The sequence below is a fragment of the Thamnophis sirtalis genome, unplaced genomic scaffold (assembly GCF_051295495.1).
Source record: "Thamnophis sirtalis isolate CommonGarterSnake01/CBP01778 unplaced genomic scaffold, rThaSir2_p1.2 scaffold_7, whole genome shotgun sequence".
NCBI classification, from domain to species: domain Eukaryota; kingdom Metazoa; phylum Chordata; class Lepidosauria; order Squamata; family Natricidae; genus Thamnophis; species Thamnophis sirtalis.
This window is the reverse complement of record NW_028261387.1, coordinates 12,120,069-12,137,875: the sequence shown is the minus strand read 5'-3', so window position 1 is coordinate 12,137,875 and position 17,807 is coordinate 12,120,069. Positions and strand designations below refer to the sequence as shown.

Here is a 17,807-nt window from a genome sequence, read left to right as displayed (position 1 = left end):
ACAACTTCCAAAAGTCGATCGTGGCCTCCGTCAAGAAGCTCTTCCCCCACCCCCCACCCATTCTGGGGTCTTGGTGTCCCTCGGCTAAGATCCACCCCGGAAAGCAGAACGGGGGCAGCCCTCCTGTAATTCTGGCTGGGTTAAAGAGCAGGGATGGAGGAGCCATATCACACCTTCATTCAAAGGGTGGGGAGGGGGAGGCCCGATAAAGTCCCTCCCTTGGGGTGTCTGAAGTCCCAGCTGAAGCAGCCGAAGGAAAAAGGATAAGCATCCGTCGCTGCCCAATGGCGCTTGGGGTAACCCCGCTGGGCAGAGCCAGTCGAGGCTCATCCTGCAAATGAGGGTTTCCTTTGGGGAGGGCCATGTGGTTTCAAGCACCCCAAACAGCCAATCTCTCTCTCTCCGTCCCCCTTCCTTTGCTCCTGGGGCTGCAGAACTTTCCATGGGCTCAACAGTAATTGAGTAAAATTCTAAGCCACTGCAGTAGCTGCTTTTTGGTTTTATTTTTTTTAATATTTATCAGTCTCTCTTTTAGTTGAAGAGTTGAAGTCCACAAGGCTTAAAGCTGTCAGGTTTGAAGACCCCTGGGGTTTTTTTCCTAAAGGGTTAGGGGTGCAAGGTTCTTGTAACTTGACAGCTTTAAGACTTGCACGCTTCAATGCCAGAGTTTCTGAGCCAACATTTTGGTTGCTAAGCAGGACCGTTGGTAAGTGATACTGATAATAATATCAAGGGCAACATACGAAATCGACTGATGAACAAAGAAGTTACTAAGCAGCTATGTTAAATAATTTGTTTTTGGTTTATTAAATACAATTATATTGCAATTATATATTTTTGTAGTTTAAACTATAAATTGCGCAAAATTATGTTTTTGTCGAAGTGACACACAATGCGAGTTATGCTCGATTTTTTGCTGATTTTTGACACACCACGCCAAAAAGGTTGCCCATCACTGATATAGGTAGTAGTTATGCTCATCATGGAACATTTTAGACAAAATATTTCTGAATAGGATTATTCTGAAAGTATCCTGACACTGAAGCGGATCATTCAGGTCCAGACATTTCTGGATTCCCCAGAACAGACTATTTCAGTGTCAGAATAGTCCAAAAGACAGAACATTTGGACATTTAATAGACAAAGCATGTTAAGCTCCTACAGAAAACTAACAATCCCTAAATCTCTAGGGATTTTGAGGGCAGAAATCAGAGAGCTAGCAGAAATGCTGTACGCATTTAAGAAATGGGAAGCCTTGGGATCCAAAAGATCCTCACTTTTGCCTGGGCCACAGTCCGTCACATCTTGTTTTAGAGCTGTTTGTGGTCAGAGATTTCAGATCTTGGAAATCCGACCATTCTGGAAGTTTATGAAATGCTAGAAAGAAAGAAAAAAATCAAAGTTATTTGTCAATCAAAGATCAGAGACTTCCCCAGCAATGATATGTAAAATTCAATCTATCCTATGAGTCCTAGAATCATAGTGCCAAGAACTATGTCCTAAAGCACAAATGACATTGATATCATCATCTTCTTCTTTTAACAAATCCATAATCCCTTGCGGGGTGGAGTCTGCACAATTGAATGGAACTAACAGAGTGCTTTAATGGCCGGATGCCCTTCCTGTCGCCAATGCAGTTTTGTTCAGCAGGTATCTTCTCAGTGTGCCCAGAGAAATATCTGCCTCTACCTAGGATCGAACTCACAGTTTCCTGATTGTGAGACTAGAGCTCCACCTCTAGGCCATTGCACCCACTCTAAAGGACATTAATTGATATCAATGACAAATATCCCTCTGTACCTACATTTCTATTCTAGTTTAAAATGCTTCAGAATTATCAAACTTTTTCATGTATAGTCTTCAACAGAATATTAATGATTCACTAAATAAACAATGAATATCATACTCTTATGTAATATTGGGGATATGTAATATAGGTGTAATCATCCTATACTAATGATGATAAAATGAACCTAGGAAAAGTACAAAGCATCATTAATGTTATACCACTTTCCAAAGCAGAAGAAATTTGGAGATAGATTATGGCATGTTAGTGTTAGAAATACAACTATGATAAAATAGAAATTATATCGGATACCAAGTGCTCCAAAATCCACCAAATGAAACTTTTGTAGAATCATAGTTATTTTGGAATTCAATATCCTGCTGAGTATACTCAAATATAACATGGAAGTAGATATTTTAATTTTATGAACAGTTGTGATGAAATATAACATGGTATCATTTCATATTTAGCATTTGTGATTAATTATAAGCTATTTGTCTGTAGTAGGAAATTATAAGTAGAACTGCACTGTATTTTGTTTTAAAAATCATCCGCTCCCTTTAAAAAAAAAAAAGAAATGTAAGCTTGATCAAATTCTTCAATGGGCCATGAGTTCCACTTTTAATCTTTTTTATTTATATTACATTCAGATTTCATGTTTTAAAAAGTAGCTTACTTGAAATCTATAAGAACTACTTTTCCCCCTTAAAAAGACAGTTCTAATATTGAGTTTTAGTCAGCATGAATTAAGAAAATTGAAGTATGCAGTCATTCCATCCCAGACTGAAATTATAAGCAAAAGAGCAAGAACTTTCAGTCTCTCAACATCAAGCTAGCAAAAGTGATGCCATCGTGACTGGAGAGGCCAATTCTCTAAGCAGCTGGCCAGGGACAGTGCAATGTTCGTACTGACACTGACAATCCTTATTTTAAAAGCTCATCCAATTGTAGCATCTCTATCTGCTACTGGTGTACTACCCATTAAGAAAAAAAGGGGTATACTGATATTCTTTACAAGCCACAAAATAAACAGAGAGACAGAAAAAAAAAAGTCAGTGTCTTGCCAGAAGCAATTGTAGCCCTGGGAAGACATTCCATTCAGCATCAATGACTTTGATAGTTGATAGCTCTTCTTCTGCTGAAACACAAAATATAAAAAGCTCCTATAGCAACTGTCAAACATAAAATAAAGGTCATTTATGCATACAAATATTTAACTGGGGCACAAAGTAACAAAATGCTCAAAGGGACTTATGGCCATGGTATTTTCGTTAAAAATGCGCAAAGAAATCAAAAAGTAGTACAAATTGAAGAAATTATAAAAGGCAGAAAACTCAGTTATGACCTTTGATGCCAAAAGCATTATATTTTCATCACAATCAATTTAATTTTTTTTCTTAAATTGCAACTGAATTTGCAGATAACATTGAAAGTATAAAATAGTCTCAAAATATATTGATGCTGTAGGAAGGATAGCTCTGCTATCAGCGGAACTGATGACAACAGCAAAAGAGGAGCTGGCAAACAGATTGGTGCCTCATAATTGTTCTCTAAATAAAGGGAAGGAGTTGGGACCACCACACAGAGTCCATACAAGGTTTCCCTTGGGGAGACCATAAAACAGGGGTCTTTGGTAGGTTTTACAGTTCTGGGAGCAGAGGGGGGGCTAACTTTGCCCAAGCCTCAGTTCAGAGTTTTCAAACAATATCAGGTTCATTTATTTCTTAATCGCTTTTGGAAATTGCTTGTTAACTACTTTTTGGATATTATGAACTTTCAGAATGACAAGTTTTCTTGGTTTCTCCTTCAATCCTGAGTGAAGTTCAAGGACTAAAAAAATCATTTTGAAATAAAACAGCAAAAAGTATTCTTGGAATATTGATTTTGGAAAGTTAAAAATGTACTAAGGAGCCAGGTGGATGGGAAATAAGATTCTGAAATTAATTATAAGAATCCTTCCAGGGTTGTTTAAAATCCTATTAAAAATATATGAAGATTTTGAATCTAAGTATAAGAAATTGATTAGAGAAAAACGCTACAAAAGGACTTTGAAGGTTGGACACTAGAGGCAACCAGAAAAAACTAAAGATTATAATTAAAGAAGAGATCCACTAATGGAGAATTGAGAAAAGTATTTTAACTTTGAGGGAAACCAGTTAACAGCTGTTTTACCCTGCTCTAGAAAGGGTTTTTTGCTCAAGTATTGCAGTGAAATGAAGTCCCCCTCAAGACGTGCATTATCATTAGTCTTTAAACCCTACTCTTCAATGCTACTACCATCATTGTTCAAAATCTGCCAATTATTAATGTATCCATTAATTTAATATATTTCTGTGTCATCTCACATAAACAAGTAACACACTTAAATACTTTACATGAGCTACATTCATTAAAAGATGGGAAAAGAAAAAAAAGAAAAAAGCAATCCTATTCAGCCAGATAGAGTATTTATCACTGATACAATCCTGAGTTTCCATTGAGAAAGTTAACTCTACAAGCTCTCTAAAATGATCCACATATTCCTGCTAAAGTTATATCCCATTTTAAACAAAGAATCCCTACTAGTTTTCACAATCACCTATGTGTATTTCCACCTTGTTACGGTTCTTCTCCAATTTATTAGCTGAGCTTTATTACTTATATAAATCTGCATATATAATATATACATAAATATAAAATTACTTATATAATATATATGTAAATATTACTTATATATTAGTTTTACACCCCATAATTTAGTTTACAGAACTAATTGTTAGTTCAGAATATGCATTGCTTCTCCCGACTCTGACATTACAGAGCTGAATGTCACCAGTATATTAAAAACATCTTTCCCCCTCTCAAATTGTCATTTGCCCTCAAGAACTTCAATTAAATATTAAACTCTAATAGTAACAAAGCACAAGTATCTACTCCAAAACTGCCAGTATGATGCAAGCAGAAATTATATTAGTGACTTCATCTTCCAATTTAGGAAATAATTTAGAATACTGTTATCAACAAAATCAAAAGCGTCTAAAGCAGTGGTCCCCAACCTTTTTATCGCCGCGGACCAGTCAGCCTTTGATAATTTTACCGTGGCCCGCTGAGCGCGCGCAGGGGTGGGGGGGCGTTGTTCGCGACCCTGCGCCCCTGCCTGCCCACCCCCTCCGCCCACAGGGCTCCCGCGAAGCGGTTCTGGGCACTAGCCCAGAGGGCGGTCATTGGTCGCCGTCCTTCAGAGGTGCGGGGGAAAGGTGCATGAGCCTGTTCAGGGTGTCCAAGTTCTGGCACGCCGAGGCCAAAGTGGCCCGCAAGGAGGTGGGTGGGCGGGCGTGGTCGTCAGCCGTGCTTACCTCCGGATCGTCTCCCCGGTGAACCGCCGCCCCCACCTGCCGGGACGGGCGGCGGTTCCCTCCTCGCCCCCTCCCCACGGTGGGCTCCATGGGGAGGAAGGGAGCGGCTCTGCCCTCGGCCTCTTGGCGATCCCACTGAAGAGGAACGCCGGCGCTTCCGGAGGCCCGCCCAGCTGCCGGCTGAGCCGTGCTCGTGTGGGCGCCTACCGAGACACGGTCAGGCCTCGCCCAGGGGAGCCGCGGCCGCCCTCCCGGCTACTTCTTGGCCGCGGGGCAGCTCCGACGAGCCGAAGGGAAGTCGCCGGGACTGCATCGGGGAAGCCTCGCCCTGCAAATTAGCCGGTCGGGGGGGCGAGCAAGGCGGCTTCCCCAAGAGCCCCTCGCTGCGATGAGGCTGGCTGGGCTGGGACCGTATGCCCGCTGCCAACTGGGCTGGGGCCGCTCAGCAGGTGCCTTGTCGCTTTCGCTGCAGCCGGAAAGCGGAGCTGCCGGGGTTCGCAGGCCATGCAGCAGCGGGGGATGCGCCGAGCATCACATGTGGCGAAGCCGGAGCCCTGGCTAGGGAGGGCGGGTTAGCCCTCCTCTTGGCGCCGGAAAAAGCTTCGAAGAGCCTCTTCAAGCGGAGCTGCCTTGGCCGCTGAAGCTTCCGGCTGCAGAGGAAGCGCCCGAAGGGCTGTTTCTGCGAGGCTCCCGTTCTCTGCGTTGACGCCTGTTTTGTTCTCGGGGCTTCCGTTTCCCCGCAGCGGGGCCGCCTGGGACAGCAAACACCCGGCTTCCGCGGCCCGGTGCCAGGTACTCCACGGCCCGGCACCGGTCCGCGGACCGGGGGTTGGGGACTACTGGTCTAAAGCACTCTAAGACTTTCCCAGAGAAGATAATCCATTGATGAAATTAAGGTTAACTATGTTCCAAATTAAAAGAGCTGAGATAATGAATTTCAAGAACTTCATCTTACTCCCAAAGTAGTATCTATGACTTCCCAACAATCAGCTAATCCTCTTACGACCAAGGATACAGATAGGAACTAGTAGCAGTTTTTAAACTATGTTCCTTGCCAAGCAACTTCCAGTGAACAACCCTATTAATTTCTACATGGCACTGCTGGTCCTCTTTCTTATGGAAAAAAGTGTTCATATACTACACATCTGCTTATTCCAATACAGATAGTCCTTGACTTACAACCAATTGTTCAGAGACTGTTTGAAATTATGATGGTACTGAATGAAGGCACTTATGACCTACACTCTGCCTCTGTAATCATGTGGTCAAAACATAGCCACTTGCAAGCCCATCTGCACTTACAACTGTATGGGATAAGCCATCTACTTATCTGCCCCATCTATGCTCTTTTGGCCACCTGTTGTCCCAGCTCACCTTTGCCATCTTCTTGCTCCTACTGCTAATGAGGTGCATCCAGTCTGAGGCTGGCTAGAGGGGGAAGAGACTAAAGCAGTCCTTGAGTCATAACATCCCTTTGCAAAGAGTTCGAGGGTAGGTCTGGGTCCGGCTTCACTCTGAAAAAGGGGCTAAAAAGGCTGCATTGGGCTCTTTATTTAGGGAAAAGCAACTGCCCCACCCAGGAATCTCTGAAAGGGACGTTTCTTTGCAAACAACTCCTGGATAAGTTAGGGCTCCAAAGGGGGACAGGGAGCTGAAAACAGCCTTTTCTTTTCTTTTTCACAATGGGGGGCCAATCCCAGTCCATCCAGGAGTTGTTGGCAAAGAAACTGCCACATGTAAAAGGGTACTGGGTAGGCTTGGGGTTGGCCAGGTGCTGAGAAAAAGGAAAGAAAAGCCAAAAAGCAACCTCTCCTCACTCCTTTTTATAGCGTGAAGCCAGACCCAGACACCTCATCATCATCATCAGGAGCAAGAAAATGGGGAAAGTGAGGTGAGGTGGTAAAACACAAGATGGCAGGCATCTCAGAATGCAGAGTGGCAAAGATGACAGGGACTGAGCTGGGGCAACGGCAGTTTCCAGGCTGTGGCAAGCAATTGTGCAGCCATGTTTCTGGGGTTGCTTACTACCTTGCAAGACGAAGGGCAGGGAGATGGGGTGGAGACAGATGGGTGGATGGGGAGTTGGAACCAATCCCTTACCTTACTGAGCGCTCTACATGGGGCAGCCTTTGAAGAGTATTCGGAGACTTCAACTCGTCCAGAATGCAGCCGCGCGAGCGATTGTGGGTACACCTCGGTACACCCACGTTACACCTATCCTCCGCGAGCTGCACTGGCTACCGATCGGTCTCCGGATACGCTTCAAAGTGCTAGTCGTCACTTATAAAGCCCTTCATGGTATTGGACCTGGGTACTTGAGAGACCGCCTGCTGCCAATTACCTCCCAAAGACCCATCAGATCACACAGGGTCGGCCTCCTCCAGGTTCCGTCCACCAGCCAATGCCATCTGGCTACTACCCGAGGGGAGGGCCTTCTCTGTCGCAGCTCCGGCCCTTTGGAATGAACTCCCCGCGGAGATTTGGACCCTCACCTCTCTCCAGGCCTTCCGGAAAGCCGTCAAAACCTGGCTGTGCTGGCAGGCCTGGGGTTGATGAGTTCCCCTCCCCTCTCGACTGGTATGGCTGTGTGATTTTCATGTATTTTAATTATGTGTACTGTTGTTTATGTTCCCTTTCCCCTTTGAGTTGTTCGCCGCCCTGAGTCCCTCCTGGAGAAGGGCGGCATACAAATAAACCAAACCTAAACCTAAACCTGAGGCTTGGGGCTGGGATGGACCAAGCTTATAATGCATAATGTCTTGAATTGGGATGAGTCCTCAACTAATGACTGGTAAAATTACTGGGATTTTGGTCACTAAGAGATGGAGTCACATGACAACCAGTATTATGTCTGTATTGCTTAGCAATCAAAATTCTGGTCCCACTTGTGGTTGTAAGTTGAGGACTATCTGTACTTTGTCATTTTTTTTTTACTTTCATTGTAACAGTCTAATAGTTGGGTTCACAGGAAATCCCACATCATTTAAAATCCAATGCATAGTATAAAGTAAACAAATCCACACACCAGATATAACTGTGTTGTTACTCTTACCTGCCTGTCCAACATTTAAATAAATACATATATAATAAATATGAGAAAGCAATGGAGTTTTGATTGAACATGTTGTATTGACAATTGTGGAAACCACATAAATGCCTGTGTTTACTCTGATATTAATTTATTTAAAGAATGAAATGTGATAATTGGTAAAGTTTCTTGATCAAAACTTGGCAAATTCCTTTAATTAAAAATTCAGCTCCTTTTGCATTTAGCCAGAAAACAGAGCATTCACTCTTGAACTGTTCATATACATGAAAATGTTTGATAAAAAAATAAAAATAAAATAATTCATGAAAAAATGGGATAGCAACATACTTTTATACGTTGCTATAATTTTAAATTCAATTTCTTCAGAGAATTTTAAATGTCAACTGAATTATATGAATTCTTTCAAGTCTGATGAGGAAAATGTAGATAGACAGACTTGAATTTACATCTGTAACAAACATACCTGTCCCAGTCAAAAGTCCAGCACTCTTCTTTCGTGCATAAGCGCGCAAGTGGTTGGACAGGCTAACAGCACTTGTAAACGCCGCATTGCAATGCACACACGTTCTAAGCTTCATAGGCATACCTATCATTCAAAAGAAAACTATAATCCAGTTCTCTCTTTAAAAATGAAACTCTCAACTCGTTTTGAAAAACCCTGAATTAAAAGTTGTTTTGAGTATGTTCAGTGCATCAGTGCAATTGTTTCACAAGGAAGGATCTAGCTCATGGTTATTATTTTCTTATCTGGCACAAAATATCCTTTTGGGTAAGAAAAATGAAATGCATGATTTGAATCCCTAAGCTTTGCTGAATTTAACAACTATTATCACTTTGCTGCTGATTTTTGCATTACACAGATTCCTTTCCTAACTCCAAAATACAATTCTGCAATTTGAATAGGCACAGTTCTGTTAAGAAGTTTGAAAGCTTGCAATGTTCCCAATAAAGAGAATTAGAAAGTCTAGTTGACAAAGTGGTAATTAAAGTGTTTTACCCACAAGACTGTAAAAGGCTCAATACTAAATTAGGTTGCTGATGAGGGCTTGGAGAAAAAGGTGGTAAAACACACCATTGCACAGCTGTTAGACAAAACATTTTGTTCCGTGCATTTTATCTTCATTACTCTGAATGCGCAATCAATAATGAAAGTTAATGATTTGTAGTTTTTGCTAAAATCTGTGCTAAATAAATGATCAACAAACATCAGTTATCACAGAAAAGAACACACAGTGAAGCAATACCAAACTACATCAGAAAAAATACTACCAATGGTTTAACTGTATTTCCATGCACATATAAAAAAATAGTCTTGGACAACACTGTCAATAATTCTTTTCACATTATTCACATTTCAGTATGTTAGAAAATTTTTTGGTGCTATTAAGATTTTATTTTTAGATGTACACAACACAAAAACTAATTCTCATGTATTTTAAACATTACTGCTCAGAAGTAGGGTTACAAAAGTTTTAATAACTAAGTAACAGTATAAAGTAACAATCAAATCCTATATTAATTAGAATTAAAAGTTGTTATAATGCAATTTCTTTTATTATTTTTGATTGAAGTCTAGAGAATAGCGCTAATCAGTATTAGGCAGCATAACACAAATATCAAATACTTCATTTTTAGCTTACTATTGTCTAATTGACAGGCTTTATTGAACTCCTACCTCCTATTTTAAAGCAATTCATTGCCATTATGCATGTATTTCATATTAACTCATCTTTTCAGTCCATTGTAGTTAGTTAATAGAGGTTTTCCTGTAAAGCTAGGTTATCTTACTTAGGTGAAAGTAAAAACATAATCAGCAGTCTCATGTACTGTACCTGGTGACTTACTATATAATTTCAGACTGCAAGTAGAGAATCAAACACTTTAATGCTTCCATTTAAGACACATCATTTTAATTGCAACAAGTTTTATATGAGGAGGCATTTAATTCATATAAACATTAGACATAAGCAGATCCTTCAACAGGACTCTTCACGTCACTCTTCCAACATACTCTATTGGACCAGAATATGACAGTACCCACAAGCTCGTAAAACCCCAAGAGTGTCAAGCTGCTGACTTCAGCCTTTGAGCAATGTAGCTTTTTGTAATTTCATGCCACAAATCCAGAGAGGCAGTTTGTTCACTGAAAGATCTGCACAGGCCTAATACACATTTGTTTTCACTACCTGCAATCTGTAGTGGTACAACAAGCAAATCACATGAATCTACTGATCGTGTAATGTCTTCCAGTGACAGTCTGATTGTTGCATCATACTGTTATTGAAAGACCCATAAAACAACACCCTGCATTTTCGCCGCAATTACAAAATAATTACTCAAAATAGAGCAAGATATTATAGTAGCTGGAATATACATTATGCAGAGATCTTGGGAAAGAACTCCAGCATAATTTCTGAGAATTATGATTGAAAGACATATTTAAGAAGAGCATTCTAAAACTATACTAAGGACCCTGAAATAAAGACTGAAATTACTGACTGAATTTCTAGAGAACCTTCATTCAAAAGAGATTCTGTATCAGAACCCTGATGGTAAACAGAGCTATGGCTACCAAAGATGCCAAATATAATCTAACAATAGCTCACATATAACCACACATCATCCATTTAACCAATCAGGCATATATCAACATGGGAAACGCTGACATTTTTTACTACAGATAAAGAAACAACAATATCTCAGCTTTTTTGGGTTATTTGACTACCAATACATTTTATCAAGTATGTTATTAATTATCATGCATTCTTTTTATATCAAACATAACATTAAACATAAAACAAAGAATTAAGAAGATGTTCACATGTATCTATTTCAATTACCCCTCAGCAATTACAAAGCAAAATTGTTTTCTATTCAGAACTTGGCCTGCACGTTCAAAATATAGGTAATTTTGGATAAGAAAGTATTTTTTTTCCTGAGAAGAACTTGTCAAACAAAAAGTTTAAATAAGAATTGATTTTGGAATAAAGAAATACAAACATACAAACATACGTATCGACGTGATTCCAATTATAATCAAATAGAACAGCAGTCACAAAAACAATCTCTTACCTGACTGCATAGTCAAATCCATTTTTTGTGGGTGATACATCAAAGGACCATCTTCATCTAATGGAAGAACACATTTTTGAACAAACCTCTTTCTTGCGGTTTGATTATGAATCTTTTGAGGAGAGATATCAAAATTTCTTTCTTCTCCCATTCGTTTATTTTTCAAGAGTTCTATCAGTGTAAGTGACTGGTTTTTTTTTTCATCATGCAATAATGATTTTGCTTCATCACATTCATTGAGGCAATTCAGCCTTTCTTCCTCTGATGCAGACACCGATATATCTTCAGTCTTTAGGCCATTGCGGTATGCTTCAAGAGGTAAAACATTTTGAGACAAAAAGTCATCATCTGATGAAATTTTCTGAGCAACAAATGGTCTGGGAATAACACGACGACTGTTCAATGCCTTAAGGATTTTTTCATATTTTTCTTCATTTTGCATCATTTCATTTAGAACACAGATTGGAGATTTATGCGCATCCCATTTGGTTTTACCAAGCCTTTTTAGGTGTCCTCGCACATGATTAGATAATCCAATTTTAGTGTCAAACCAACCTCCGCAGAGCTGGCATGTGTGTTCTGTAGAACTTTCAGATTTCTCAATTGCTACAAAGAAAAATGAGTGATTTATCCATTTGCAAGACATTAGGATGTAGTTTATTTAAAACATACACATTAAAACATTCAAATAAGAGAACAAATAAAAAACTAGTCAGGATACTATAACATGAGGTAATATTTATGTTAGTCTATATTTCTTGTATGCTGAAAACCTGAAGAAAAAGCTTACCTTTTCTAACTCGCTTCACTGGAGTTCCCGTCACAGTTCTTTTGAAATGCTGCATTTTGTCACTTGTAGCTATTTGCTCAGGTGAGACAACATGGCGTGCCTCATAACTTAACCCAGCTCTGTGAAGATGCCCACGGACATGATTAGATAATCCAACACCAGTTTCAAAAGTTGCTGGACAGTATGGACAGTTTTTTTTCTCAAGTGATAAATCAGTCCAGTGAAAAACGGAATTATGCTTTGGCAATGTTGTACCTATGTTTTCCAAATGATGATGATCTTGGAAATCATGCAGATAACTGTTACTTTCGCCATCTTCATAATATTCAAAATAAAATCCATCATTTTGTTCATATCTAAGAGACGATTTACCACCACCTTCTTCTTCCATTTTACCTTTAAATAAAGGGAACAGGTTTACATGGTCCTGATTAATATCACTGTAAGAGCCATCCTCCACAGACCGTGTAGTGTAATCACACAGTTCAACATTATCCCATGAACTTTCATCGTCCGTTTCATAGCTGTCTTTTTTCCCAGCAAGTTTCTGCAAAACAACAACAGTCATTTTATGTAGAATGTCTGGAAAACTGTCCAAATCATCTCCTGCTACAGATCCTCCCCTTTTGGGTCTTTTAATTAAAAAAAATTTTTTTTTTTTACAGTTACATGCTTATTTTTATAGACTCTTGGTCTTTTTTCATCACAGTTAAGAGAATCCACAATAAACCTTAAGAGAATTATTTGAAGACAATAAAGGTAATAACCTGACAGATCTTGCAGTATCCCCTTTTAAGTGTAAAAAAAAAAAAGGGACCACTATATTTCACAATCCTAGATATGCCTATGTGTGTGTATGTATATAAACACAGACACATACATGCATCATTTTTAGATTTCCTGTATGATGTAAATCTTTAGGATTTGGGTCAGTGCTATTTCTATTCAAAATAAACCTGTCTGCAGAGCTTTGACTATATACACTTACAGCTGACTGTGCAACGCTTTTCCGAGCCTTCTGTATCCTGGAGGGTCTCTTGTGGAGTTTTGCAAAGTGACTCATCTGGAATGCAGAGCCAAATGGTCGTTTCAGATCTTGTTTTAAAACCGAAGTCTTTGGAAAGGCAGATGCTTGCTTGATTAAATGTTTAGTCCTGCTACCAAAATGTAGAGCTTCTTCTATACCGAGCCTTTTTCTTTTATCTAGTCTAAGGCGACTACCAAAGGGATCCATGCAAGCTGATGGGTGCAAATATTCCACATGTTTTTTTAAAATGCTCCGGGCTGACGTAGTAAAAGGACACATTTTACACATATAGTCAACTGTCTTTTTTGAGGACTCCATATAGGAATCTTTCACTAATGCCTTTTTGTGTGTTTTTCTCTGGGTAATGTCTGTAGTGATCATTGCACATTTCACTACTGCCCCATGAGCAAGCCCTCGATGGCATTCAAGTTCATTCTCTGTCACAGCCATAAAGTTACATTCTTCACAACAGTAGTATCTTTTATCTTTTTCATGGGTTTTAGCATGCTGCACAAAGGTTTTGGGACAATTGGTACCAAACACACATTGTGGACACTGTAACCGTGCACTCCTACCCTCATCCTGAAGTTCTTTCAATTCACGAATTTCCTCCATCAATTTCTGCCTTCTTTCCTGATGAATTATCATATGTTTAAGAAGGGAATTGCGATCTCTAAAAGTCCGGCCACATTCCCTACATGCATAAGGCCTCGAAACATTTAAATGACGAAAGTGTCTGTTGCCATCCAAGTGATACATCATGTGCCTGTGCAGATGTTTCTTTTCCCTAAAATTCACATTGCACTTTGTACAGGGATAAAAAGATGGCTCATCAGAAATGAAGTTAGATGGTGATTCCAAGTCATCTTGTTCACATTTGTTCAATAAAGTATTAGAAAGGAAAGTGCTACTGTGAACAGGGGAAATATCATCTGCACACTTATTACTTGGATTATAAATCAGTTGCTGGATGGCATCCACAACTTCCAATTCCTCATCTGTAGATTCAGGCTTTACTCTGGCTAATGAATATTTTTGTGATTCTATTATTTGTACATTCTCACTCTGCTCCAAAAACTCAATATCTACTGATTCAGAATTGTCAGGAATATAATTGGATTCGTTAAAACAGTCCTCAGTATAGCGAGTTATTTTGCTAACGTCCATCTTTCTTTTTCTCCTTTTCTGTATGCCAACTTTAGGTTGAATTGGTGGCTCTTCTACAGCTTCTTCATTTGTCATAAGGAATTCTATGTATTCTTTCTGTGGATCCCAGCTTACATCACTTTCTGATCTGAAGTCACCTGCAGCTGAGGAAATCCCTGTTAGTGATTTGCTACCATCATCTTTTCCTAGTAAATTTTTGCTATCCTCACTCACATCTACTTGGCTTACTAAAGTGCTATCTGATTTTATGCTTTTTCCTATTGATGGCTCTACGTCACAAGCAACTGAAGCAGAGGGAGGTAGATTTTTCATGGAATGTGATAGGTTCTTAGCATGTGCTGCTTCAGGTAACAAGAACAAAACCGGACTTGAATTTTGGGTCGATGGTTTTGTAGGAAGTTGAAGATCAGGTACCACTGTGACAGATGATGAAGAATCTGTTTGATGGCCCAAAGCTTGTGCATTAGTTAATGAAATGCTGCTTTGTTTCATAATGGAAATCTTAGTTAAACTGGAGTGTGGTCCATTAACAGAAGTTTCTGTAGGCAGAACAAAATTTTCACTAGAAACAGCAGGAGCCCCAGTATGTATAAATATAGATGTTTGGCCCCCACTTAAGGCGTTTTCAGACTTGTCTGTTGATAGATCTTCAGGCAAAGTCAATGTATTATTCTGAAATGATGTTTCACTCTCTTCTAATTTGGGAATGCCACACTTCTCAGAGATGAAATTACTGTCATCTAGCAGTCCTTTAGCACCAATGATCTCAGTGTTGATTTCTGCCTCATCCATACTGCTGACATTCTCTGTCCATTAAGCACTTTTAATCTAAAGTAAAAAAAATTAAAAAGATCCATATTAGAATGCAAATTAGCATAACAATAGTTTTAAGATTAAACATGATAGTTCAAAAATATTCTTGTCACTGAAAATCACACATACAAAAACATACTACCATATTAACAAAGAGATTAATAATTTCAGAAGTGTACCTAGTTCCAAAATTCAAATTCAATGTAGAATTATAGAGCAGACATGCACAAATCGTTCAAGAGAAATGCATTGAGATGTAAACAAAGCTTCATGTACTACGTATGCACTTTGTATGGAAGTATTTCTTCAAGTGAATTTCAGTCTTCTTACAAACATTCCACAAATTAAAATCAAGGAAGATTTTATGTTTAACAGAATAAAACACCATATTATAATATACATAGTTGAAAAGCAAAGCATCATTTTATATAATGAATACACCACACATTTTCATCAAAACAATACTTTTAACAACATGTGGGGGGGGAAAATAAAGTTTACAAATAAAGATGAAATTCAACAAACACTTCTACAAAAGTAAGATGATCATTTCTAGTCAACAGTCTACCTTACATTCATCTCAGTACTCAAGTATGTAATCATATTTGTATACCCATTATGTAACATGAAAGATTAGATTTTTTTTAAAAAAACTATAAAATCAGCTAAAGTGCTTACCACTTATAAAAGTTTTCCCCAAGCAACAGTATATGAGAAATGCATGTAATAAAAAGAGTTGAGATTTTAAATGCTAAGTTGTAGTCTCTTAAATTATAAATGTCACTGCATATGCAGTAAGTGAAGAAATGTTGTCCAATTTAATATTGTAGGCACAATGAACACACTGGAAAAATCAGGAGATAAGAAAATTAAAAGGAATATAAAGGATTTACACTGTATGTTCTATCAATGTTAGATTATGGATTTATTTTTCCCATTCAGAGCTACCGTACACATGTAAAAAAAATAATTACTAATGCAGAGTGAAAAACCTGCAACCTTCCAGTTATTGCTCCATTACTAATGTACCAAGGACAACTGTTCACAAGGTTATTGAGAAAAAATAATGTCTAGAGCAGTGGTTATCAACCTGTGGGTCGCAACCCCTTTGGGGATCGAACGACCCTTTCACAGGGGTCACCTAAAACCATCGGAAAACACATATTTTCGATGGTCTTAGGAACCGAGACACCAATTTTATGGTTGGGGGTCACCACAACATGAGGAACTGTATTAAAGGGTCGCGGCATTGGGAAGGTTGAGAACCACTGGTCTAGAGTATTCTCAATTCTCAATATCAATTTAAAATTATATTTGGAGAACATACAGAGAATCCTTGATTTACAGTCATTCGTTAAAAAACTGTTCAAAGTTATGACAGTCGTGAGTAAAATGATTTATGACTGGTCCTCACCCTTACAATGTCCCAGTGGGCAACTGATCTAAGTTCAGGCACTTGGCAACCAGGGTATTTTTACCACAGTTGCAGCATTCTAGGGTCACATGATTGCCACTTATGAGGTCCTCTTAGAGCAGGGGTGTCAAACTTGAGCCCATCACAGGCTGCCTCAGACGTTTGTTTGCTCTTGGGGGGCATGGATTGGTCATCGTGGTTGATTGGGGGCATGGCTGGTCCCAGGGCAGCAGGGGCCTGTCTCTCGCTGTCTCCGGGATGGCTCCGCAGGCTAACCCTGCAGCCTAGAGCCGAGGTGGCGCAGTGGTTAGGGTGCAGTACTGCAGGCCACTTCAGTTGACTGTTATCTACAGTTCAGCGGTTCAAATATCACCTTCCATCCTTCCGAAGTGGGTGAAATGAGGACCCAGACTGTGGGGGCAATATGCTGACTCTGCAAACCGCTTAGAGAGGGCTGAAAGCCCTATGAAGTGGTATATAAGTCTAACTGCTATTGCTATTGCGGGTCAAATGCGGCCCATGGGCTTGACATGTCTGTCTTAGAGGGCTTTTGAAAAGTAAAATCAATGGGGAAAGCCAAGTTTGCTCAACAACTATGGCAAAAAGCTTGTAAAATCAGGAGGTTCTAGTCCAGTGATGGCGAACCTTTTAGAGACGGAGTGCCCAAACTGCAACCCAAAACCCATTTATTTATCGCAAAGTGCCAACACAACAATTTAACCTGAATACTGAGGTTTTAGTACCTAAAATAATGATAAACAAGGCAGAGTTCAACTAATTGTTCTAAGAAAAATGTGATAAATGCACTTTTATGCCCCTTCATTTTTTTCTGCTTTTGAAATATTATGTTTAGCAACAATAAAAAAGAAAAACTTTGTAATATCATGGCAGTTGGTCTTACCTGAACTACTATTTTCGGGGCTCGGACAGGAGGCTCTAGTGGATGCTATTAACATGCCCATTTGGCCACGAGACTGGGATGAAGCTGAAGACACACCTCTGTGCTCCACCCTTTCATCTCCAGTTCATTGAAGTGAGCTCCTCCCAGACCTGAAAACAAGGCACAAAAGAGAACTCCCACCACCCCAGCTATCCTACTACCCAGGGCGGGAACTAGAGCCTTCTGTCCGAGCCCCAAAAATAGCAGTTCAGGTAACCAACTGCCGTTTTCCGGAGCGAGGGACAGGACGTTCCAGTGGATGGGACCTACCAAAGCTAAATCCCATGGGCGGGAAACTCATGCTCTGCAATAACCTGCTGTAACACCTTGCACCCAAACGCCGCATCAGCCGATGCGAACGCATCCAATCTATAATTTTGGATAAACGGCGATGGAGATGCCCATGTAGCTGCT

The 17,807-nt window shown here is 39.7% G+C and overlaps 1 protein-coding gene across 3 annotated transcripts in view; it reads right to left on the bottom strand.

The window, feature by feature from the left end:
* Positions 1 to 17,807, bottom strand: part of ZNF644 (zinc finger protein 644) — a 44,459-nt gene that overhangs the window by 10,129 nt on the left and 16,523 nt on the right. Inside the window, exons 3-6 of one of the 3 annotated variants that reach the window (XM_087719322.1) lie at positions 13,021 to 15,054; positions 12,033 to 12,579; positions 11,243 to 11,848; positions 8,634 to 8,756 (exon numbers count right to left, since the gene is read on the bottom strand). In XM_087719322.1, the coding sequence (XP_087575448.1) occupies positions 8,634 to 8,756; positions 11,243 to 11,848; positions 12,033 to 12,579; positions 13,021 to 15,018 (3,274 nt within the window). In that variant the 5' untranslated portion in view covers positions 15,019 to 15,054. Of the gene's footprint in view, positions 1 to 8,633; positions 8,757 to 11,242; positions 11,849 to 12,032; positions 12,596 to 13,020; positions 15,055 to 17,807 lie in introns of those variants that run through there. The other 2 variants (XM_087719323.1, XM_014056598.2) reach the window with 2 other exon arrangements.